At 48.1% G+C, this 26136-nt stretch overlaps 2 protein-coding genes across 2 annotated transcripts in view; one reads left to right on the plus strand and one right to left on the minus strand.

Moving 5' to 3' along the window:
* The window catches only part of CHD1L (chromodomain helicase DNA binding protein 1 like), a 30706-nt gene extending 29833 nt beyond the window's left edge, over window positions 1–873 (minus strand). Inside the window, exon 1 of the mRNA XM_019548746.1 lies at window positions 814–873. The gene's annotated coding sequence lies outside the window, so the exon portion shown is untranslated. The remainder of the gene's footprint in view (window positions 1–813) is intronic.
* On the plus strand, window positions 763–24430 carry LOC109319249 (fatty acid amide hydrolase-like). Its single transcript, XM_019548748.1, has 20 exons — window positions 763–909; window positions 1009–1065; window positions 5652–5689; window positions 7612–7752; window positions 12896–12958; window positions 13450–13570; window positions 13705–13797; window positions 14999–15159; window positions 15437–15522; window positions 15866–15949; window positions 17688–17750; window positions 17949–18026; window positions 18120–18208; window positions 18931–18967; window positions 20426–20574; window positions 21031–21093; window positions 22371–22446; window positions 22927–23011; window positions 23194–23281; window positions 24301–24430. The coding sequence occupies exons 1-20, from the start codon at window positions 763–765 to the stop codon at window positions 24409–24411; spliced, it is 1830 nt and encodes a 609-aa protein (XP_019404293.1). The 3' UTR covers window positions 24412–24430.
* Window positions 24431–26136: the final 1706 nt, after the last annotated feature.

Raw genomic sequence — 26136 nt, forward strand, 5'->3', positions numbered from 1 at the left:
CGCAGGCGCGGATTGGCTGATGGCTTGGAACGCTCCCCCCATTGGCCGGTCGCGAGTCAACTGTCATTGGCTGTCGGGGGGCTGGCGGCGGGTGATTGGGCACTTGCTGTGACAGTGCGAGCTGGCGTTCCAATCCGGCGTACGCGTCAGTGCCAGCCAGCCGCTCGTTCCGCGCGCCTGCAGCGGGCACGGTTTCTGCCAAGCTCATGCTCCTGGCTCCGCCGAGCGGGGCCGGCAAGGGGGAAGCCGGCCCGGGGCGGGCTGCCGCAGGAGCAAACGACCCCAAGGGGGAAGTGTCACTGGAGAAGCATCACACTCCCTACGCCCACGCCCCATAAACCCCGCCCCACACACACTCCCTACACCCACACCCCGCTATACCCCCTACACGCACACTCCCCATACACCCCCCTACACCCACACCCCCTTGCACCCCCTATACCCACACCCCGTACACCCACACTACACCCCTCCCCCCTACCTATTCCCCTACACCACCTTGCACACCCTCGCCCAGCGGGGCAGACCCCCGCAGCCAGGAAGTCGCGTGCCCGGCAATCACCCCGGGCAGGGGCAGGGGGCGCCTGGGCGCCGCCTGGCGAGAGCAGCCGGCGGCCCGCGATCTGCCCTGCCCTGCCCGCCTCCCCCGGGCCGCAGCAGCCCCACGTGCTCCCCCGCCACAAATCCCGGCCCCGCCGCTGCCGCGCCGTCGCAGCCCGGGTCTCTCCCCGCCCCTGCGCCCTCGCTCTGCCCGCTGGGACCATGGCGCTCGCGCTGCTGCTGCCGGCGGCGCTGCTGCTCCTGCTCCTCTACCTGGGCTTCGTGCGCTGCTTCACCGCCGCCCCCAACGCCGTCTTCCAGTGCCGGGAGCGGGCCGGGGCCGCTGGGTCCCAGCCCCCACGGGACGCAGTGAGTAGGGGCAGCCCTAGGGGGTGGGCTGGGGGAGGGGGGGCGCCTGTGGGGTCTCCCTGGCAAGCCCTTGTGACTCTTCCCCTCTCCTCCCTGCAGTGGGGTCCCAGGCTCTCTGGCCAGCCCCTGCGGCTGATTGTCCACCTGGTTAACACGGTGAGTACCGCTCTGCCCTGTCCGTGCTGCCTGGTGGCCCCCAGGCAGGGCCCATGCTCTCCTGGGCTTGCTGGGGTAGGTGTTTGGGGGGGGTCCAGCCTAATCCTGTGTGCAGGGTTTAGCTCTGGCCCTGGGCAAAGCTGGTCAGAGCAAGAAAAAACAAACCCCATGTATAGGGCAAGGGCCAGGGAGGTAGGCACTGCTGTGTCTCAACCGGATCCCTGGGACTGCAGTTGTATGTTTAATCCATCCACATCAAAATGCCCCTGACGCTAAGTGGGTAAGACAGCTTCCGCATCTTTGCTCAGGCTGCTCAAGCAAAGCGTCTGATGTGGGTTGAGAGGATGCCTGTGTCCTGTGAAGGGAAAGGGTAGAGCACCCCCCCCCCAATGTTTGTCCGTTGGAGATTGCTGCTCATTAGAAATCAGGGGGTCTTGACAGTCCTCCCCCTCCGTGCAAAGTAACCCCTCTCTGAGACCCAGGGCCAACAGTGGGAGGAGGGATGCTGTCCAGGTGAAACTTCTTGTTAGCAAGCTGACTCCAAGTTCCCAATAATGTGATTACCCCTATGACTGCTACCAGCCTGTTAGTTTAGCACAGCTGTGCCTACGTGGCTGGCTTCCCTCGGCCTAGCTGCTGATCTGGCCTCATAAGCTGGCCCTTGCCAGTGGCCTAGCCAGGGTAGGCAGTGCACTCCAGCAGGGGGGTTGTGAGGGTCTATGAGCTTGGGAGACCTCAGTAATGCCACTCCAGCCTGCAGGGGCAATGCCCATGCAGGAATGTTGTCTCAGGGCAGCATGGGCCAGGCTGCCTTGGTAGCCAGGCACTTCCCTTTCCCTGAGCTTGAGATCTTCAGGCTTGCACCAGAGGCTTAGTGAGGGCTCGTTTTCCCCCCCAACCCAATCCTAAATCCACCGCCCCCACCATGAAACATACAATTTCTTGTAGTCAAGGTTCACTGTAATCATTATTGCTTTTTTACATATTTATGCATTATAGTGTGGAGTACATGCTACAGACCAAACTGTGTTTGTGTTGGCTGCAGACAGTCTTGCACTGTGAATACCATTGAAATCCCTTGATTATGCCTCAAGGATTCACCAGGATTTCTTTCTGTATGTGGCTTTATCTAATTGGCTGCATTTTCTTTCGATCTGCTGTTTGTTTATAGAACACCAAGTGCTTCTTGTACAGAGATACTGTGTTTGGGCTTCCAGCACTGCAGGCAACATTTTTAATCTTCCTCTACCTCCCTTTTATTGAAATAAATAAAAATGACTATGGGGGGGGGGGGAGAAAAAAAACCTCTCAAGGTTATATAAACTCTTGCATCTCCTATTTTATTTTTTATATCTGTTGTGTAAAGTCTGTTCTGCAGGTATGTAAATTTGGCTTGATTTTTGCTTTTTTTCATTTCAAAACAGTGGATTATGATATCTTCATTGTTTTAGGGATACAGGTTTTAGCTGTGCTGATTTTACAGGCAAAAGCAGTCAGAACTCTTGGCGGGTCTAATAAAAGATATTGCCTCTAAGTAGATGGTTTTACAAAAAAGCAAAATTTAGCCTAATTTGTCTAATGAAAGATACTGCCTCTACCAAGAGTTCTGACTGGCTTTGACTGTGGATCAACATGGCTAAAACCTGTGTCGACGAATGAATGTAATCCATATGTTGGCTTTGTGTGTGAGGCTGCTGGAGGCTCCGGTGACACGGACAGCCTAACTAATCTGCTGCCTGGGGAACAATCTTCTCACCTGATCTAGCTTTAATGGTACAGATGTTGGCATGTAAACAAGGCAGCAAACAGCAGCAGTTTGCAAAAGGCTGTCTAATAAGGGGCCATTCTGCCTGCATCTGACAAAACAGGCTGTTGCCTCTGAAAGCAGGATAGACGCGACTAACTCTCTCTACTCCTAGCTTGCAGAAGAATGTTAAACAGCTCAGTTAAGCAATGCTTGCAGGTGAAAGAGTAGGGTATTCATTTGTTTTGTTTGTTGGAATAAAGCCAAAGCTACCCTTTACTTGTTCAAGGGACATGGCAATAAAAAATTCAGTGGCTGATCAGTTCTAGTGGGATGTTGTGACAAAAAGCTGTTGATCCAAGCATTCTCTAGGGCCCTGTAAAAAGAGATGCATGCTTGTTTCCCACGTGTTCTGACACGTGCAGGGAAAGTCTGGAAGTGAAGCCAAGTATAATGGGCAGAAAAGAATCCTGACAGTTAAGTTGGTTTTGACTGTGTTCCCAACCAAGAAACCTAAGGATCTTTGTCCAAAGATTAAACGCTTGCTTCACCAGTTAAGCTCTTCTGGAACATTGATTTATTCCTGCTCTTTTAGTTGTTTCTCTCTTCCTCTGAAGTTGGAACAGCCATGTAATTCTCACATAGTGGAGTGCTGACAAACATGAGTTATCTGAGCCACAGTATGAGATGATTTTGGTATGGGAGTCGATGGAAATGTCCCATGACACTTATTTCAAAACAAATTTCTTGCAGAACATCATGTCTTAGCAAGATATTGATTATTTTGCCCATGTTTCCACATGTAAAGAACTGGCAGTTTGGGAACTATGTCTTCATTCACAACTTTAATTTTGTGCACTGACCCGGAGTTTAACAACTGCAGAAGTTAATCAGCTACAGGTTTTGTTAGTGGTGCTGTGGGGAAGTCTCATGGTGTATAGTATTGTGGCTAAAGCAAGTGATGTGGAAGCTAGGATTCCTCATTTCCTCTAGCTTTGCCACTCTTGTGTCACGTCCCTGTTTTGTACCTCGGTTTCCCATTTTTTTAAAATGCAGGGGAGTGAAAACATTTCCAAACCTCATGGTGCTCTCTCTCTATCCATATTCATGTTGGTAAAATTTGTTGAGATCTCAGAAGCTGTTATAATCTGCTCTACTTATTTTTTTTTCTACCTGCTAAATGTAGGTATTAGAGAAGTGTATTGGAAATTGTAGCAAATAATAATGGTTCTTTTTTTTCCCTTCACCTTCCTCCACCCTCCCCACCCCACAATGTCTTCCTGTGCTTTTAAGAAGTCTGCATTTTTAATACAGAAAACAACTGATATCTGTAACCTTTTAACATTGTCACATTAGCAAGAGCATAAAGACAAATTTGAGTGCCTTGGTTCCTAGTCTGGATCAGAGAAACTTCTAGCACATAGGCCACATCGAGATGTGTAGGGGTGTATATTTGTAGTGGCACAAATTTGTGCTACTACTTTGTGTCTCTGCACATGCCCTGTATAAGCATGTCTAGATGAGGGGGAACGCTTGTTTCTCTGGGGACAAGTAGCCTTGTCCCCAGGGAATACCCATGCCATACACACTGTGGCATGTGGTAAGTTATCCTAGGTGGGGCAGGGGAGGCTGGGGTCAACAGTTGTGCTGGTCCTAGTAGCCTTTCCTGGGGGCCTCCTGGGGTTGCCGCCTCAGCAGAAAGCCTGGGTAGCAGCTGGATCATAGCTCCAGCCAGCTTGGCTCTGGTTTTGGGTGGCATGCGTTGCTGCCACATTTACCACCCTGTTTTGGGGGTTTTCTTCTCCTGGGTTTTTTTGACTCTGGGATCACCCAAGGTCACCCCCCCCCCCGTTGTCCCCTGCACTGCAAAGTAGGAGCATGGGGAACACCTGCATGTGTGGCTCCACATGTTTCTGCTTGTCTAGACGTGGCCTATGTGTGCTTGGTTGTGGGACATACTGTCCCGCTTTGGGCAAACTGCCCATACCCAGCCCTTGCTGGCTGCGGGGTCACAAATGGAGCAGTAGAGATGCTCTGGCCAGCAGTCAGAGTGCCTTGCTGGAGAACCAAGCCTCTGTTTGTTCTAGCACACTTCCCATGCTCTGCACTTTGTTTTTTCCTGATACTCTTTTTGCTACCTGGAAATCCTGGTAGCAATTTTTGCCCCCACCCTGCAAATTTGCAGCACTGGTCCGTCCCATTTTAATATTCCAAACATGTGGTTTGTAGAGCCACAAACTGCATGTGCCTGCATGTCTGGACATGGCCCTACAGAGCAGATCAGATTGAGAAGGAGGCCAGTTTTGCTGGTTTAATAGGGTAAAAGTGTCAGTGGCATTGAAGGGAAACTGCTTGCAAATGGACTATGGTAACATTTTTTTTCCTCCAGAATTTGCATGTTCTGCTCAAAGCTGCAGATGTTGTTTTTGGGGGTGAAATCTATAGATGTCTTATGGATAACTTAACTTTTGTTTTCTGGGGTTGCCCCATTGCTCAGAAGCATGCAATGTGAGGGTGTTAGCACTGAAGTATTTTAAGTGGAGAGACTAAAGAAACGCATGAGACATTCTCATGACCCAGTAAATGGGTTCAGATTTGATAGTGCTAAGCACTGACTTGCTTCTTGATGTTGTATAAATGAAATTCTTGTCTCTCTCTTTAAATTTAATGTTGTAGTAGATTCAAAGCTAAAATAAAACTGTGTCCCTACTGTCTCTTGCTGTGGGAGATGATGAAATTAGAGTAGGCATGAGATTGGCCAGCATTCCTAGAGTAGGAGAAAGGAGGTATGGTAGTCGTATATTGTTTTGCCTGTTTTAATCTCCTCTGTCTTCTTCTCCAGGCTTTTGGGCAGTTCTGTTTAGTACCATTTTTAATGAGGTAAGAATTTTCTATATCTACACTACGTGCTCTGCATTGCCTAACAAATCTGAGTTATCTGGAATAACTTCTTTAGAGGGAGAGGCTGTATAATTAGGGACATTTAACGGAGAGACTAGCGTTGAGTTGCCCAGATCTACTACACATGTACTGGCTCTTCTTTGAATTGCTCTAATTTGGTGACCATCACACTGCCATCTGGAGCATGGGAACTTCACCTGGCTGCTTCTGTGCCTTCTGCATACGTTTTTGTGAAAAAGTAAGGCTTTGCTTGAAGGTGTTGGGTATACAGACCCAGTGTTTTAAGTAAGTGTTAGTGGAGAGAGCCAAGAAGTTGGATGAAGAGTTGAGGGCTAAAAGCCACTTCTTGCTGAGGAGTTCAGGTTCATTGTCTTTGGTTTGGCCTGTTCCAAATCTCCTAACTGATTCCTTGGGGTCTGCAGTCTTGAAGGAACCTGTAACTACATGCACTTAGCTTTAAAGAGATGCAGTTAACAGGTTCACAATCCAGCTCTCTTGCATTGCTTGTAATGGGATGGGCAACATGTCTGCGGATCCCAGTGCATTTTAAAAATCATTGTCATAGTACTGAAGTCTTCAGTTGATAGATATTCCTCCAGGGGACAAAATTAACACAGTCAAAGGTTGCCACCACTTTCGCTTCCTCTCTGTATTGCCTGTCCATCTCTGTGGGCATGGACAACTGCTAGTCTCTCCTCCCTCTTTGTTAGCTTCCTGGCTCTGATCTTTCCAGACGATTCTACTGATTTGCTTCTGTTCTCACTCTTAGTTTGGTGGGTACTGTGACACCTGAAGACATAATCCTGGTTAGCATTTGTATCTCAGTAATACCATGAAGGCTTCTGTTTGGGGGACGTTGGAGTGTTTGGAAGGTACCTAGTCAGAATAAAGAGGGGAAAAAAACCCATCCAAACCCTCCTTTTAAAAAACCCAACAAACTTGAGGTGCACAGATGTTATGAAACGGCATCGCTGCTTGGAGCAAGGACTGATGTTGTCTCACTGGCAGGAGTGGCATCACATATAAGGTTTTGGAATCAGTGAGATGCTCCGTATAGTATCAGACAGGCCTCTTTGCTTATCAACAAAGTAAACATAGCCTGTCTGGGGTGATCTTGGCTATGTAAAGAAGCTGGATAGATGTATGGGAGTGAGTATACTGCCTTTTCTCATCTGGACAACACACCTAGAATAAGAGCCTTTGGCAGATACTGAAGCATTGCATGAAAAGCCCTCTCAAACTGGTGATAAGCTTTTAGTCTTTGGTCATCATGAGTAGTTTTTTCTCAAGGCCTTGGTTTTCATGGCAGGTCTCTTGTTCATGCTTAGTCATGGGCATGACGTGGAGCCCCAGGTGGAGAGATGCTGTTTGCGCCAATGTGCTGTCTCTAACATCCCAGTTTTTAGCCATCCTTTCAACGCTTGTCCTGGGGTCTGATTTTTAAACACTTGTTTGTGAAGCTTGATGGGATAGACCATATTATCTGTTAAAGGAAGAAACTCCACGTTGCTTCAAGGTGCTCGTACTTTTTTTCTTCTTCTTCAGAGGAAAGCTTGGCTTTTCTGAAGCCAGCGGTAAAACTTCCTGTGGCACCAATGGGGCCCAGACCCCTGTGTCAAAATGAATGTTTGCAGGATGCCAGCTAAACACTTGTATGCTAGGAAATGGGAATTTCTGATAGATAAATAGGCTGGGGTCACTAGGATCCCAGCTTCTAGGAATGGAGAGAGATACAGAATTGCTCTGTAGTATTTATTAAAAGAAAATGCTTTGGAAAAGAGTTCTTTGGGGGTTTTTTGGTTTTGGTTTTTTTTTGTTTCTGAACACAATGTCTTTTGAATGATAACTTAGGGTGGAACTTACAGGCTTGAGCACTGACTGCTTTATTTGTCTCCTTGTAGGCAGAATAACCTGTTTCTCCTGCGCTATATCCACATTTCTGAAGATCCCACATTTTTCCCGGAGGTGGCTGCAGAGGCTAAAAAGGACAAGCCTGAGACTAAAAGCATTGCTGAGATTCTCGAGCAGTTGATGGAGATGAGGTCAGCATGTGTCATTACAAAGAACAGTAAAGGTGCAAAACACTCTTATATACCAACATGTCATCTGAACAAAACCAGAATTTCTGAACCAGTGTCCCCAGTCATAGGAGATGTTTTGTTTCTCCTGGAAAAGCTTTCTGAATTCCACTGTTCAGCTGGCTTGTCCTTCCTTTGCAAGCTAGTCCCTTACCCAGTATTTCCCCCTCCTACCTATGTGTTGAGCACCACTGCTCAACCTTTTTCTCCTGGTCTGTCAGGGGCAGTGCCCAGCCTGTCTGCAGGCTGGATGCAGCCAGTAGTCCTGATCCAGCACCCAGGGTGGGTGCAGCAGGAACCATCCAGCTATGTGGAGGGGGGCAGCAGACAGACCAATCCCAGTATGGTGCTGCAGGAAAAGGTGCTGAGGAGGGTGGAAAGAGGGCCCCGTGGGAGGGGTTGGGGAATGGGGTATGGCCTGGCCCTGATCCCAAGGCTGGTGGGGGAAGAAATGTGGCCTGTTCCCATGGAGAAGGGGGCATGGCCCAGCTCTGACCAGCTACATAAGGGTTGGGAATTTGGCAGGTGGAGGGTGGTCATATTAATGCCCATCACTCCCCCACTGCCAAATAATCTGGAGCTCCATGGGCCACAGATGTGATGGCTTTGTGGGCCATATTTGCCTTGTGGGCTGGAGCTTGAGTATCCTGGTATAAAGCAATGGAGGTCACATTCTTTACTTCCTTAAGCAGCGGAGAGGGAGGAAAGCAAGGGGGAGGCAGTTTTTTATTTAAAGTAGGCTTGAATGAAGTGCTGTTGGCATGACGCACTTTCATGTTTTCAGCCAGTTTTAACTACTTTGGAAACAGGCTAGTACCCTCCCACAACTGGGTCTCATGGAGTTTTGGGGTTTTTCTTTTATTTTGTATTCAAAGGAAGTGAAACACCTCTGTGTTAGATTCCTTTTTGTTTTATAGCAGCATCTTATTCAAATGCACTGTCTAACATTATTTAAAGACCAGGTGTTACAACCCACCTCCAATCTTTTGCTTAGAACAGACATTGGGTAAAACAGATGGATCTCCAATGACTTGTAGTTGTGTCCAGTATATTCTAATGGTTGCCACCCAGGTATCACACTTCTTTTGGATTTAAGACTTGCTACTTAAACATAATGGGCACTTTTACACATGCTGTGGGAGTGAGGGGGGTGCGGTGCTTTAATTAGTGTGGCTAGCCGCTCCAAGAGCTGCTCTAATTAAAGCGCTGCAGAGTCTTGTGTATCGGCATCCCCATGCTTAAAAATGTCTCACTTAAACAAGCTTTAGGTCAAGCACCCGTGCCACCACTTTTAAGCATGGGCACTCTGATACACAAGATGTGGGAGGCTGCTGGAGTACAGTAATTGCCACACTTCAGCAGACTCGATTTACAGAATGTCAGAACAGACTCGAGTAATTGCAGCACGTCATAGCAGCCTCTGACCTCTTGAACCAGCACATAACATTTCTTCTCCAAATGGCCTGCCTCTTTAACTTGAAAATAAAATGGTAAGCAAATATTAAATTAATATTGTGCATTCTATTTGATAAATGCATTTTAAAAAATATCGACAGGAGATGGGCAAATGGAAACACGACTGAGAATTGTCGTCTTATAAACACAGTAGCTCTTCTACACCATAGAGGCTGTGTCTAGGTAAACATATCTTTATTTGATGTTTGGGTGTAGTGTGTTTTCCCTCTGGTCCCATTAAACTTGAGAGCTGTAAATTTGGGGGCATCTTTGAATTCAAAGGAATATAATAAGTACAAAAACAATAGATCAGTACGGTACAGTTGGGACTATGGAGATTTCTTTGAAACAGACAGACTGACTGACTGTTACCAAACACCTGAGACTATTCAGTCTTTAGAGAGAGAAGACTGTAGCCCAGCGATCAACAAACTTTCCTGGCTGTGGGCTGGAATGACCTGCCTTGGGTCAGAGGCAGATGCTACGACCCACTCATTGCCAGCGTTTCTGTCCATGACAGCATAGAAAGAGCAGCTGAACACTCGTTCCCCACCTCCAAATGCTACTGAAGCCCCATCTCCGTAGGTTGGATGCAATGGCTCCATGGGCACTGGCTCCATGGGCACCTGCTACAGCCTGTCTGATCGGGATTTCTTGTGCAAGTTGAGACAGAATTACAGTTACAAATTCCCTTCAACATTTATTATTATTATTATTATTATTATTATTAATAATTTTTTTTACACCAAATTAAGATAATTATACTTCCTGGGGATCCTCCATTTCCTCTTAACAGGTAGGGCAGTGATTCTCCATCTGAGGTGCTGCAGCACCCTAGGATGCTGTGTAAGATGTTTTTAAGAGTGGTGTGGGGTGTGCATGCTTGTTCTTACCCAGCCCTTGTGCAAGGAGATAACCCTGTAATAAATTTAATTTTTTGAAATGGGGTGCTTTTCAACTCAAAAAATTATGGAGGCATTTCTGGAGTCTAAAACCTTTGAGAACCACTGAGGTTAGGGTATCAATAGCCAAGTCAGATGAAGAGGCAAGGCTGTAGCACAGCCTTCTATTGTTTATATCCCAAAGCACAAGAAAAAGCACTTACCACAATGCCTACCTAGCTACCAGCAACAGCACAACAAAGATTCTCACTTATGCTGGCTAGGGAGGAGGAGCGGGGCACTCAGATTGGCAGCAGGTTGTCCTGAATTTGTTGAGACCTCCAAAATCTGGCCTTACTGTATCTTTTGAAAATTACAGCTCTGGAATGGAGGACTTCTTATCTCTTTCTCACTGTCTGGAAATGCTGCTTGTCATGTCCTGTATCTTCTACTTTGCTGACCCAGCCAGTTGTAACATCTGCAAATAGGCTTTGGGGCCTTCTACATTATGCTAAACTGCAGCAGTGTGGCTAAGCCCCTTGACCAAGGCTGACAGCTGGTGGTTCTGGCGTTGGACTCCTTCCTCTGTGTTTCTGGGTCACACCCCCAGAACACCTTCAACTCTTTCACTTTCTTCCTATACAGTACATGATGTAAAATTCAATTCTTAGCAGAAGGCAAAAAACATCAGCCCTTATTTTCAATAACTATCAAGCACTTTCCAAAAGCAGTTATTTGCACATTGGCTTGTTCCACAGATTCTTATTCTATCATCTAAGGCTACTGTTCATGATTTAAATGCCAGTGTATTGGTTATTGATTTTTAAACAGAAGCTTGAGCATATATTACTTATAACTTATGTTTGTGTTAGGTCTGTGATCTGTACCTGTCAAATGTAGTCAGTCAGTCGGTCACAGACCATCTCTTCAGCCTATACTGCCCATTGTTTTTTCTGTTCTACCCCAGCTTCAGGCAGCTTTCCATCTGTTACTTAACTGGTTTGTTTCCTCTTTTAACACGTACACAATTTTTGTCCCTTGACAAACGGCTCTGTGGTTTCCTAGAAGAGCAGCAGTTTCAGGTCCAGCTGCAGGGGCTTTGGCCTCCTGCTTCCATTTGTCTTTTCTCATGCTGCTGCTGCTTCCTCCTTTTGCTCCTTGCCCCTGTGCTGTGTTGCTCTTGGTGTTCAGGAGCAGACATAAGCAGTGCTTTTCTTTCTTTAAGGAGGAGCGATGCCTCATGGCCTGTTTGTGCTGGTATCTGGATGGAATTGCTCTAGCTCAGATCACATAGTCTCTGGGTACTGCTCACCCTCCACATCCTGGATGCAAGCTGGAATTTCTCATGGGACACTTCTGTTTTTTGGTTTTGTACTGTTTTGGTCTTGCCATTTGCTCAGTTCATTCTCAGATTTGTTTTCAGCAAAAAGTGGTTGCTGCTTTTGGTGGCATGGCATGCACTATCATCTTGGACTGTTAATCTGAGTCTTGTATGGATGAAGATCCAGCTGACTTATTTATTTTATTTGCCTTCTGGCTTGATCTACCTTTTTTTTCTGTGAGGATAGGGAGCGTTTCCAAGCCCCACACCAGACCCTAAGCATGAGTCAATGAGTTTCTCTCTTGCCATGTTGGTTGGGTTGTTGTTTTTTGGGGGGTTGGGGGGGGGTCCCACCTCCTTTCCTCTCTCTCTTTCCCCCCCCCCCCCCAAAAAAATGTTCCATTCCTTGGTGTTGTCTTTTTCTACTTTAGTGCCTAAAGTAGCCCATTAAAGAGTGCAGGATATGTTTTGCTATTCTGTCAGTCCTGCTTGATGGACAAACCCTACTTTACCCAGGAATAGGATTGGTTGCTACTCCGAGGTTTACAGTCCAGGGTTATGCTGTTAGTATTATACTAATAATTAAGAACAGTATTTTTTTTCTTCCTTTGACTTATTCTTTAAACCTGCCTGTGAACGCTAGGCTGGTAGTTTTGTGGTTCTTGTATGTACCATTGATACCTACATATCCAGAGACAAATTTCAAGATTTGTTCTAAACAAGTGAAATGTACCTGAGACTTAGGAGCCCAAGCTCCAGACTTGGTCTTCCTATAGAGAAGGATTGCTTACTAGTTCAGAAACCTCAGCTGGGATTTTTCAAGGGAGCCCAAAAGAGTTAGGTATGTAGCTACTATTGAACTTCAACTACATTTTGGCACATAACTCCCATAGGCTCTTTAGCAAATTCTATTCCTTACCTTGCCCTAGGGAGTTAGATGGACAAATTAGATATGAGCATCATCTCACAGCTGAAGTAAAGATCATTTTTATTATGGCCTTCTTTGATTTTGGTATGTCTACATAAACTTCCTGCAGCTTCAGTTAATGTCTCTTCGCTTCCTGTCCTAGCCGTGGTATAATACTCCAGTGAGCTGGACAGCTGTGTCCATCCCACACATTGAGAAAGTGATTCCTTAGCTGTACCTTGTAATGATTGGACCAAAAGGTATTACTTGTAAGGCAGGGTGTGAAATCAGGCTAAATGTTAACTGTTGCTTGTGTTTATTTAAAAAAAAAAGAAAATGGAAATGTAGCTGGAAAATGTTTCTTTCATCTTGTAAGCTTGCAAGAAGGTGGGTTTTTAAAGAAATCATCACTGGGCAAGCATAGGTCCTAGCTCTGCTGAGTCCCTGTGCTTCTGGGCAGGTGCAGAGGCAGGGTCTGAAAAGCATGTTGGCACAGCACCTTTCCCTGTTTTGAGAACAAACAGACATCTCTCCCTCTTACAGGTCTCCTTCTGCCCCCTCTGGATTCAGCTTCAGGAAGATCCAGGACTACCTCAATTCCTACCGGTAGGCAGGGTGAAATGATGGGTGAGAAGAAGCACCATGTTGAGAACCATTTTGTTGTCTTGTCAATTTGCCATCATAGTTTGTTGCCTTTTTTCCCTGTGCTTCGTGAATTTTTGGAATCCTCTTTCCTACAGTCTTGCATTCAAGCTATGGCAATATCTGTTATACCAGGCTTGTGAATGTGGCCCAACTCTAAAGCATGAAAACCATTAAACAGTTTGCATCTCTTGGCTTGTTTCCTGGAGCAAGGCATGGTTTGAAGACAAGCTTAGCTCCTGTACTGAAGGGATGTTCTGCATAGCTTGGCGTTACTGGTTGTCTAGAGAGCTTTGCTGCACAGATCTGCTGAGGGCTCAATTCCTCTTCTGCCTTGGCTAGTTGGAAGATGGGATCACACCTGCTTGGAGGATGGATTCTCTCAGAACAGTGTGGGCAGGAGAGAGCTAAGGTGAGAAATCTAACAGCCTCCCTGTTTCTCTTCTGTTTCACAGGACCGGGGAGCTGACGCCAACACAGATTGCAGAGAACGTTATTTCCTTGCTGGAGGATTGTGAAAAATCAAGCCCCCCGCTTCGAGCAATTGTACAGTGGGACAAGCAGCAGATTCGGATGGTATGTCTGTGTGGAGTAGGAGCGGGCCTTTGCCCTCTCTGAAGCAGCAGTGTTGTATTCTTTACCAGAGGAAGGCTCTTGCTCTAACCTGCTGCTTGTTCAGCTAGAGATAAAACTTTTCTCCTTTCCTGCAGATGGCTGAGGCCTCTACTACTCGCTACAGAAATAAATGTCCCCTGTCTCCTTTGGATGGCATCCCAGTCTGTGTGAAAGAAGAGATTAAGGTGGTGAGTTCCCTTGGTAGCGTGGCTATGGGGGTTTTGAGAACTTGCTATGAACCCTTCACCTGAGGAATGCTGAGAAGGTGTTTTGCTTCTAAAAGGCATAAAAAACCCCCTTTGAGTTCAAAAACATGCCACAGGCCCATGGACCTTGCTGCTGTAGGGAGGTGTTGAGACCGATTTCTCAGACTGGGGGCGGGGAGGGCTAGGCATTCATGGGAATGAGGATAGCATCAACAGTACAATGGTAGGCTAAAGAATAGGATAACATGGACTCTGGAAGGTGAACGCAACAAGAATGCCCTCCATATCTGGGACTTCTAATGCCAACTGTCCCCTAACGGGAAGGGTTGGGGGTTGGAGAGAGAAGGTCTGTCTTCTTTCCTGCCAAGACAAAGTTCAATAAATCTGTTGCCAAGGTTGGGGAGTAAGGGTTTTTCCTGAAGTTCTCGTCACTAGCCTAACTTGGCTCCTGTTCAAGTCCTCCAAAGGATTTTTGAGTTCTTTACTGCTGTCTGGTAGGGTTGGGGTTCAGACTTCTTTGAGGATTTTGAATCCCTTTCCCTGCCCCCGCCCCCCCAGCAGTTTTTTACCTCTGTCCTAGCATGAGTTACCCCTTACATCTGCCTCCCCTACTAGATGGCTTTGCTTTCTGGGGCATAGAATTTCAGATTTGCCCATGGAGTCACAGGCATTCTGTCCTCTGCCTGGTGTTTGGACTCCTTATCCTTGTTGTACTGCTACATAGCACCTCTGAAAACATAACCTCTTATTTGGATGCCAAATGCCAGCATAAGGACCTGTTTCCTCCACCCAGAAAGTGAACACAGAATTTATTGAATGATTAATTTTTTTTTTTTTTTTAAGCATTTGCATGTAGTTGTGCACTTGGAAAGCATTAGCACACCCCACCATGTGGTAGCTCTGCAGGTAGCACTTGAAATCAAAAGGCTTATTCTTTCCCCCAAGTTCTCAGATGGCAACTAACTGCCAGAGGTGGCAAGAACAAGGAGGGCAGGACCCTACATGCCCTGGAGCTGCGAGGTTAATAGTTGCTATGGTCAAACTTGCTCAGCTATAACATGTCCCTGTCTTGCCTGGGACAGATGAGACAAACCTGTCGTCTTGTGCAGGGAGGGATGAAGGGGGAGGAAAGAGTCATTGGTATGTGCATTAAGGATGCCTAAGGCACCCCCTTCTCCCCAAGGTGCCTTATTATCATCGATCAGGAACAGCATATCTGGGGACACAGCCTGAGACTGAGGATGCTACACTGACCAGGAAGCTGCGGGAGGCTGGAGCTGTCATAATTGGGGTCTCGAACATGCATGAACTGGGGACTGGAACCACTGGCTGTAATCCCAGCAGGTGAGAGATTCGCTCCCTCCTCCCCCTTTGGATTGTGACATTGGTGTGATAAACACCTCCCCTGCGCACACGCAAGCACATGGAGTACAGGATGAGGGAAAGCTGTTAGGACTGTGGGGCAGAATGCCCAAAGGATGGGTGTAGAATGGGGTATATGCCTTAAAGAGCAAAGTGTGCATTTCTTTGGGCAAGAGATGGGGAGAGGCCATTTCTGAATTCTCTCTTGGTTCCTCCTTTACCCTTCCTGAACAACTGCACTCTCTCATATCTCCTTCAGGTTTCATGGCACCACTCGAAACCCATATAACCCCAAGCACTTCACTGGTGGCAGCTCCAGTGGGTCAGCAGCTGCGGTAGCTGCAGGTGAGATGCCCTGGACCTGGCTTGAATGGGAAGGGGTACTGTAGGAGCCTCTGGGGCCATTGTGAAAGGTCCCAGGGTCTGTTGGTGTCGTTACTGGCTGGAGGCTTGCAAGATGCCTGCAGGCATTTGGGGAACTGGGGAGAGCATGAAATGGCACAAATCCAATAGGTGGGGCCTCTGATCAGGAAAAAACCCACCAGCGTGAATGTCGTGGTGTTTCTTCCCCTCTGCCTCCGAACTGAAGGTTGCTGGTTTGGCTCTACAAGGGAATTTGGAAGTGAATGGGAGCCTTGCGTAGTGTGGCATGGTCTGTTTACAGTGTCTTTTAACCTGTTCTCTGTAGGTCTTTGCCCTTTGTCTATCGGCACTGATGGAGGTGGCTCTGTGAGGATTCCTGCTTCTTTTTGTGGTGTTGTGGGGCTGAAAGGTAACCCTGCTGCACACTCACTCTCATCAGACTGAGGAGTCCTGCATTTCCCCACAGGGGGTAGGGCACTCCACAGTCCCCTTCCAAGCACCAAGCTGTTCCCCAGCCCCATAAGGACTTTGGGAGTGATGGTAATGACATGCTGCATGGACAATGTTGATTGCAAAGAGTTGTTATTATCCAGCATCCATTGCATTAGACTTTGCAGTGTTTGGAAGGACACTTAGAGGTGGTGCCTGTGTTTTGATGCTCCCAAATCAAAATTAAAAAATGAGGGCTTGCAGCCAAGAAGGGAAGCACACTGCAGAAGTAGAGTCTCTGTATGTGTCCAGGTGACACCTGATTCTGTACTCCAGCCGTTCGTGCCTTTCAGCCCCTACAGGGTCACTTGTTCTAGCGGAAGAAGTGGGGTAAGCAAGTGTCATTTTGTGGGCTGGAGGGCAGAAGGGGGAGATACCAGAGTATGAACCATGCTAGCCTTGGCCCCTGAGCCCAGAAGCATCTCTTAGGTATGAAGATGGAGATAAAGACTCTTGAAGTTGTCTTTCACCAGCAAGAGTGACATTTACTCCCACTTTACCATGCTTCTCCCCCTGGGGAGAAGATTAAGAAGAGAGAGAAAAATGGGCAAGAAAAATCTGATATTTGGCTTCTCCTGTCTCAGTGGTGGCTTTAATACAGAACCTGTAGATAAATGTCCCCCGACTTGGGGATTCAGGAGACCTTTTGATTGAGAAGGTCGCTGTATCTCCTGTTTTCAAGATGGGGCCCTGATTACCACTGGATTAGGGACCTGGCTAGAACAGCCTGGCAGCTCTTCTCTGTCTGCAAAGCAGGAAGGTGACTTTGTTGCCTTTTAGTCCTGCAGTCACCTATACCCACACTAAAATCCAAACATGCAAGCATTTCAGAGCTGGAATCCTGGTTCATGCTGGAGAGGGGGCCAGGAACAGCAGGAACCTTTGTGCTGCAAAGGCCTTTAGGGATCCAGAGCTGGGTTAGTATCTTTTTCTGGCAAGCATAGTTAATGGAAAAGCAGAGCCCCACCTTGGGCCTGGAGGGAGGAACAGGCAGGGACCCCATGCTGCAGGATTCTTCCATCTCTGGAATGCCCAGTTGGTTATCAGACCTGGGTTCTTCCTGAGCTGCACCAGAGGTCAAAGTGCTCCTCTTCCTCCCCTGCTGCTTGTGCTTTCTGGGAAGAGGCTGTGGTATGGGCCAGTTTGGCTGAATAAAGAAGCCAACAATCTGTGCTGCCAATGGCTCCCACAACAGTAGAATGAGGAGGTGTAGAGTGATGTGATTAGAGACCAGATTTAAAATGAGTGAAAGGATTTTTTTTTTTTTTTCTCACACAGCAAGTACTCAACTTGTGGGACTCATTGTCATGGGATATTGTGGAGGCTGATGGTTTTAACCAGGCTCAAAAGAGGATTGAACAAATTCATGGAGGAATGGACCCCTCAGTGGCTGTTTAAACACTGCAGTAAAGGGTGCATGTCCTAGGTCTCAGAATGCTGGAAGCCATGAAGGAAGGGTGGCAGAGGATGGATCAGTCTGGACAGACACTGCATAAGTACTCTTCCTCTCAACACCTGCTCTCTGTTACTGTGAGACACAGGAGATAGGGATAGATGGACCAGTGGCCTGACTCGGGATCATAGATGTTATGCCCATCTCTGACTCATATCTGTTGTTCTCTATTGCCTCTAATCGGGGTCTCTACCTTGTCTTGAAGGTACATTTGGATGTTTCAGTGCTTACGGTTGCCATCCACTGTCCTACTCCACTGTCAGCCTCGGTAAGAATGCTTTCACTGTGCTGCTGCAACTTGGCTGGGCATGCATGTGTTGAGCCTGGAGTGACTGGTGGGGGAGGGAACAGTGGGCACCTGCATAAGAGGAAGCATGCTGACAAGAATGTGTGTGGTGGAGAAGAGTGAGGGTGAAATCCCTCCACATCCCCACGGGTTCATAACATTTGGATTTCCTTTGGACAGGCCCTATTTGTGCATCGGTGACAGATGCAGCCATTGCATACAGCATTTTAGCAGCACCAGACCCCCTGTACCCCTACGGTGAGTGAGCTGCACCCTCCCTCCTGGATGCTCTAGGTGCAGTCTCTCATTGTGATAACTTTGCCTGACAGAGGGTGCCTTTATCCCTTGCAGGATTGCACCAGCCAAAACCATCCCTGTCAGACGTACTTGCCCCTGACCTGAAGGGCTTAAAGCTGGGAGTGGACTGGACTTTCTTTAAGGTGCCTGTTGTTACTTCTCCTTCTGTGCTGTACTGCAGTAGGTGTTTTAAGCACCTTCAAATAGAACTTCTCCCCCTTGCCTGGCAGCCAGGGATTAACTGATTGCAAAGGGATTTCCCTTTGCTTCCCTGAGTGCTTTGGCATGTCAGAAAACATTCAATCCAGTTCAAAGCAAAACTTTTCCCAGAAAGTGACTTGTCTGACTCTGCCCCTGCCTCCCCAGTTTTCTGAGGGGTTTGGGTGATAGCACAAGGAAGCAATATGCATCCAAGTGGATGGCAGTGCTTCCACTTGAAATCTTTTTTGAGTGGTTCACTCCACAGGAGACCGTTGATATTTCCACCTTCTTTGGTCTCCATATGAGACGAAACCAAATGCTAAAATACTGGGATTTCCCTGCTGCATGGAAATACCATTTTTTCAGTACTTGTTTTCCTGAAGGTTGTTTGGGCTGCATGGTCTTTGGGTTCAGGCTTGCTATCCCGTGGTTCTACTAGCCTCCCTCCCTGCTAAGACAGCAGCTTCTGATCATTGTAAGATTGGAGCTGATGCCCAAAGAGAGCCTGGGGTGATGCAGGTTGGATCTGCTGCCTCCAACTCTGATGTAAGCAAAAAGGGAATCCGGTGCGCAGGGCAGTAAGGTGGCAAGTTAATTGAGCTCTGCTCTGGGGGAAGAGGAGAGGTGATGACTAATCGGGTCCTTCTGTTCAATGTCTTTTCAGGCTTGCAATGCAGAGATCTTGGCAGTCTGCCAGAAAGGTAAGGCACAAGAATCTCTTACCTTTTTATTACTAATCCATTTGGGATAGCTTCTTCCTCCAAGTGGCCTTTAAACCTCTGGATCAAAGGCTGGGAGGTTTCACAAGAGGAAGAACATGAGGGCAGCTGACTAATTCCTAACTGGCTTGTTTTCTGTGTATGTCTCCTATGAGGTGTCTTGTAGCTCACATTTTGACTAATCTTAGTTAGCAGGGCCTCTTTTCATCAACAGCCATGGGGCCCTGAATAACCCTGGGCTTATTTTGAGTCAATAGCATCAGCAAGTCCAGGCTTTTTCAGGTCAAATAGCTGGGGTAGAGGGCAAGCCTCCTGAACCCAGTGCTATGGGTTTGTTTCTTTGCCCTGTTGTAACTCAGCCTGTGATCAGTACTACTTACCTGCTGCTTTCTATTTTAAAAGGTCTCTGTTTCTCTTTTGCCACAGCCTACCACTAAATGCTTCACTGTATTCAGTGGAGTTGGTTCCTGCTCCAGCTACCTTACTGCTTGGGGCTTTGGGTAAAACCAAAACAGAGGGTGTCTGTCTTGTCTATCCCCACTTAATTTAAAAGATGTTGTGAGTACTTAGATGGGACACCCCATAAATATATGGGTTCTACCAGTTGCTTCCACGCTTCATATTCCAACTGCTTGGCTCCATCTCCTCTGGAGGTGCTTGATGCTGTCCTAGGTGTATTTTATCTTCTGTTCCCAACTCTTCTATTTTTTACACATGCATATATGTCATACATACAAGGACTTTATAAACACCCTGTGCAACTTTAATAACTCTGAATGTATACATGATAGAAGCAAACTAAACAGCAATTGAAAGCATAATTAATTTTTAACGTGAGACAACTCAGATTTCTAGGCTTCAACATAACCACCATTTTTCACAAGACATTGTTCAATTTTTCCAACTTGTAGAAAACATTTTCCAGTTGCTGTTGAGTGATTTCATGAATTTACATTTGTGATCCTTGCCCTATGCATAGCTTAGACTATGCTGCAAAACTTAATGAATTATGTTTAGTGAATTAAGTACCTTGGTCCAGTCCTATTGATAGCATCCTCCCTGGAGCATGGTGGGGCAAGTGGTGCTGCAGATAACACTTCCCAGCCTGCCATTATCCCTTCTTTACTGACTGGCTAACCAAAGTGGAAGCAACTCTCAAGGAGTAGCCAGGTATGGGAAGAGTCAAGAGCACATCCACAAGCTCCAGGGATGGAGGGATTATGTAAACAAGCCCTGTGGTGGCTTGTTTCTTTCTTTGGTTTCTCTCTTCTAGCTAGAGGTGGTCAGAAGCATTACTGCACCTTGCACTGGGTAACCGGCATGCCAGTAGCAGGCATGTGGGAGCCCTGGTCTTTCACAAGATTGAAATCCTAAGCCCTCTCTCTTGGCAGTGGGTTCAGCACAAGTAATGTAGCATGTTGTGTTTTGCTTGATTGCCAGCTGTGGAACATCTGCAGGCCCTGGGTGCCACAGTGGTGGAAGTGTCCCTGCCAGAGATGGAGGAGGTGCGGGTGGCACATCTGATCTGTATTCTCAGTGAGATGAGGGACTTCCTGCAGCCTGACTTCAACCACCATTTCCAGGACATGGTAAGGGCTTGCCCCCTGGATTGGCAGCACCCATCCTGCTTATTCTAGGCTGTTTGTCAGCCACTATTACCTGTGAAAGGGCAGACTTGCTGTGTGGGAAAACCTGAGTCCTTCCTCACTTCCTTGTGGTGTGTGGCAACCAATGTACTAAAAATGGCCATGGGAAGGTAGGATGAAAGGGCCATCAAGTCCAGTGCCCTGCTGCTGCAGGTGGCTGCATCTTGGAATCCCCTCCACATACCTGTCCATTCACATTTAAGGTGTACAGCCCCTGCTGCCTTCCCACATGCCCCTGGGGAAGGCTGGTCCAGAACACAGCATCTTGATCTGTAGTTCCTGACAAGGCAGCTCTGGCTCTGGGGAGAATGTGAAAGCTCCTGCCTTATTCTTTACCCTGTGCAGATATGAGAACCCAGCTTGTGTGCAAAGCACTGACCTGATACTATTGTATTTCAGAACCTGGAGACACGGGCCAACCTTGCCTTGGCTTCCAAATTCACTGCTCTGGATTACATTAAGGTGGGGAGCATGCTGTGGAGGGGGCCTAGTGGGAGGCTTCTCCCAGCTTGGTGGTGAGAAAGGAGGGGGATGCATAGATGGCAGGAGGTGGGGGCTAATTGGGTTTAGCCAGCCCCCCCCCCCAATACAGGGTAGGCTGCAAGGCAGCCCTGCTAAGGGCTTCCAGCAGCTTCAACAGGGGTGGGGAGGGAGTGGGGCTAGGGGAGGGGCAGGCGCTCCACAGCCAGGGTAGGGTACAGGACTGAGCTGCAAGCAGCTCATCTGTGGGACGTGGCTCCTGCTGCATCCTGGGAGGTATGGGAGCATGCACCCCCGGATCTGCGCAGGGCAGGGCAGGCTGCTGTTGGGAGCTGGGCCGGGCTGCGCTCGGGGCAGGTGGCGGCGGTGGTGGGAGAGGCCTATGGGTGCGGGGACTGCTGCAGCATTAGTGGTGATTGTGATTGCTGCTGCTGTTACTGACAACTTGGCACAGGGGGTCTGGGGTCTCCATCCCTTCCAGCCCAGTGGCGCAACCAACACTGGCCCCCCTCCAAGCCCTGGCTCCAGGTGCCACCAGGAGGTGTGGGACTGGGGGCCAGTGCAGAGAGGCAGCCAGGGCTGGTGCGGGGCTGGGGGGCAGTGGACTTGTTGGATTGGGGGGTGCCAGTGCAGGGCAATGACCCTGGGCATGGAGGAAGGGGCGGCTGCACGTGCACAGCAGGCCCCAGCCGCGATCATGGGTCCAACTCCACTCTGATTTCCCTCCTCTCCCCCACCATGGCATTCTTCCCCTCCCCTCTGCAGATTTTCCCACCTGGGAGGGGGCGCACATTTGCGCATATGCTCCAACACTTCCTTCCCTCCCCACCCCCCAATTTTCTTTTTCCTCCCTCCGCCTATGGGAAGGACCTATATTAAGGCTTCTATCACCTTGGGGAAAAGGGCCCTAGAAAAGTTTTTTTTTTTTTTTTTGTTTGTGCTTTTTAATCTGTTGGTGCTACCCTCTGTGTAGGAAGCAATGCTTACTTGGGCAGACACAGAGGAGTCATTTGGGGTAGTGTATCGCATGGGGGGCCTACGGTGGTACTAGCTCTTCATTGCTGAATCATAATGAAATGGGGCTGGAAGAACCCTTAGGCAGTTATCCAGGCCAACCCCTGCCTGTTCTTCTGCAGGGACGGGTGCTCTGATCCTTGATCACAGGGGTAGGTATTGCTGGAGGACTGCCTACTTTTGAAGCAGGTGTCCTGTTGAGTTGCATGGGCTTGGTAGTAGACACCATCTCTTTCTGTTTGCAGGCAAACCGGCAGAGGAGCCGGAACATGCGCTTTTTGAAAGAAATTTTTGCCACTGTAAACTGCATCCTCACCCCAGGTAACTTCCATGGAATAAAGTTTACACTTGGACCGTGTGCTCTGATCATACACGCACATGTATGTGGTGTGCAGGTGCCTGGCTTTTTAAGAATGACAATTCATCTTGTCATTTGCAAGAGTTCTTGCTTCACAGAACTGCATAACCTTCCCCACACTGAGCTTTCTCTTCCTCTTGACCCTTTAAACCATTGCTGTATATGCCACCAGTCTGCTCACTGTAGACATTGCTGCACATTTTGCCAGCTAAATTTGGAATGACTGCTGTGCTCCCTAAAGAGAAGGGAGCCAGCATCTGCTGTTTTGTGTGTCGTCATATTTATCTGTCAGCTGGAAAACGCTTTCTAGGGGTAATGCACACGTTGGGGTCTTGAAGCCCTCAGGAGCAGCTTGTTGCACCTGCAGTTCGGTGGGAACCTGGGCTGTGCAGGAAGGTGGGACGGTTCTGTGGAGCTCACCGACTGCCTGTTCCTTTCTACAGCCACGGCCTGCACTGCCCCTAAAATCCATGCAACTGACCTTGAGACTGGGAACAGTGATATTCTAACAACTATCCGGACCATGAGGTAGGAACTGATCAAGGTCTGTCAGGGAAGTTCACTATCATAATCTCTCCCAGCTCCAGCAGTTAAAAAGAATGGTTCAGGAGCAGGATGTGTAGGAGCACAGTGCTCCTGGCCCCTCCTCCTGAAACTGAACAGGGCTTGCAAAGCAGCAGGCATGCTGGTGACTCTCTACCTTCTTGCAGGTACGTGCAGCTGGCCAACTTCACAGGCATTCCAGGCCTGGTAGTTCCAGTCGGGTACACGGCTGCTGGGCTTCCCATCAACTTCCAGGTAAGCACCGCCTCCCCTGTAAATGTTGGGGCCTGGCCTGACCAGACAGCCCTGCGCTGCATGGATTGGGTATTTCTTGTGTTGGTGGCTGTGTACACATCCAGAGGATCATGGAATCCAGTGCTAGGAAATTTTAAGCTTCCAATCTCCTCCGTAGACCCACTACTATGTAAAACTGCAGATCCTGGCTCAGGAATAGCTTTGGCTTGGACATGAGCAGGAACCTGTAGTCTCCTTCTCTATTCCCAAGTGCACCTTAGACAGTCTTCTCTGCCTCCCTGTTCCCCTTGCTTCGGTTTCTCGGTCTCTTCATCTGCTGGTTCCTCTCCCTCTTTCTGCCCACATATATCCATATGAGGGAGGGAGGCTGCTGGCATTGGCTTGGCAGAAGCCAGGAAGCAAGGCACTCTCATTTGACCCTACTTCTCTTCCACATAGCCTTGGTCTTCCAGGGCCTGCACGCTATAATTTGTTGACTAACCTGCCAGCGAACATCACATCCCTGCTGTTCCATGCCTATCCCCATCTGATTCAAGCACAGGCTCTTGTTTCCTGCTCCCTTCCTAGCAAGGTCCTCTCTGCTTCCTGAATCAGAGGCCTCAGAATCCAGCCCACAGGGAATGGTGCTGGGAGCAGAGCCAGGCTATGGATAGGGGCCCTCCAATGCAAATCTGCAGGTGCCCTGCTCCCACAAGCCCACTCTCTCTTCTCCAGGGCTTTCCTAGCTGGCCCCTGGAGCCAGTTGGACCCAGCAGAGATTAACCAGCTGTTGTATTAGAGGATTTTTTTATGCCCCTTTTCTACACTAGTGGATTTCCCTAGCCCCCCTGCTTCTCCCCACAGTCCTAGTAGCTTCCACAATTCTGTCTGTGAGTGCCAAGTAGGCATTTGCTGGACCCCACATAGCCTTGGTCAGGTCTGGGCTGTTCCAGCTGGAGAAGCCCTGCCTTTTGTGCCTAACAGTGCTTGAAAGCCCTACATATGGCGACTGACTAACTGATGGCATCTCCCTCTTGCAGGTCATGGCAAAGTGGTGGGATGAGGCAGTTCTTCTCCGTGTGGGGCTGAAGCTGGAGCAGTTCCGAGGCACGACCAGGAAGCCAGCCATTTATTATGATGTCTTTGCCTAACTGTAGGACCAGAATGGGAGAGGCTTTGCTTTCCCTGGTCTAGTGTTAATGGGATTGGAGGAAAAAGGGTTGGGGGGAGCTTCTGCTTTCACAGGGGATCTGAACAAGGGGCTGCAGTAGGGTGGGATGCATTGTGGAACTTTCCTATCCAAATTTTGCTCTGTGGTATGAGGGTGCTGAACAGACAGCAGTCTGTGTATAAATCTAGGGCTGATAGGCAGGAGCAGGGTCCATCCTTGTTTCTGCAGTAAAGCCAGGCTGCAGCGATTAGGCTAATAGGACCAACCAGGGGTATTTTCTGCTTCCCTATTCCTGCTCCTAGATCATACATGTAATTCCCTATAGGTTCTGGGTCTCTTCACTGTGCCATTGGTGTAGAAGCCTCTCTCCCAACAAGGTTTGGGCACTGGGGCTGCTTGCTCCTTGGCTCAACTGATGAAAGTCTGCTGTGACATCTATGCCCATCACACTGGAAATGAGACTGAAGTATCTGTGGAGAGGGCACAGCCTAATGTAGGGGACATCTAGTTCATTCTCTCTTAGGGCCTGTTGGGAGCATTGCTCTGCTTGAATAGAGAGAATCCATCTAGTGTCAAGGGCTGAAAGCAATCGCTACAGTACCTTGAAAAAAAGCACTACCTCTGCCCCTTGTTAGAGGACCAGTGAGGACGAAGCTATATTGCTCTTGGCCTCAGACCTAGCCCTCCGTGATGGTAATAGTATGACATACTGTTTGAGTCTAAAGAGCATCAGCAGCAGTGGTCCCAGCTGTGTTAGCTCAGCTGGGTCAAACCTGGGTAAAAAATATTTCCTCTGGGCAGATATCCAATCTTATATGTGTATTTGCTTTATAACAAAGGGGCAGGCTTCTCCTCTATACATACCCAAAAAAAGGAGTAAGATGTATTTAGGCATGTCTTCTCTGTTTTCTGAGAGATCCTTGGCTGCTTCTGTGACTTGACGCATCAACTTCAGTTTTAAGGGGACCATCCACACGCTGTAACTTTTATTCACAAGGGAGGAAGCTGGCCAGTAGAACTGAAGTGTGGCTCTTAGCACAGCATGGGGAGTGTTGCAGCTAGATGTGCAGGACTGTCAGAAACCAACATGCAAGTACATTTTAACTACAGCAGTAAGAGAGAAGCAACAGAGCAAGCCATCTCTTTTCCCTTCCTGGCACCTGCTTCTGCCAAGGAATTTTGCTGGGGGGAAACCTCCAAAAATGGTACTAGACTGGGAGAAGAGGTGCTATCCTGTATTGCTTCAAAAAAAGCAAAGTAAATTGCCTTGAAGTCTTCACTTGCTGCTGCTTTTTCTATACAGGAACTGGGCATTAGAAAAGTCTTAATGCCACAGGCTACAAGGAAACCTTCAGGTCTCAAGTGGCAACATTTTCTGTCTCACTAGAGGGTCCTGAGGCAGCTGTGTATTTGCTTTATAACTTGTTCTTTTCCCTGTGCCTCTCTGAGATGCAAGGAGTGAGACCCCCATGTAAACATGTCTTCTATCTCTGGTTTCTGCTTGCCCCTTTATTTCTTCTATAACAGGAAACTTGTATCTTTTTTTGGATTCAGTGTGAATTGCTGTAACTTGCTCGCAAGGAGGGGTGCAAGGCTTAGTTCAGCCACTTGTTCTGGCAATAAATCAAATTTGGTGTTATGATTTCTGCCTGAAGAGAGTAGGGTCCAGCTTTTCAAAAGTACCTGAGCATCTGTTTCCTAGCAT

This window comes from Crocodylus porosus, unplaced genomic scaffold (genome assembly GCF_001723895.1).
Source record: "Crocodylus porosus isolate Cpor-Errol unplaced genomic scaffold, CroPor_comp1, whole genome shotgun sequence".
Lineage (NCBI taxonomy): Eukaryota > Metazoa > Chordata > Crocodylia > Crocodylidae > Crocodylus > Crocodylus porosus.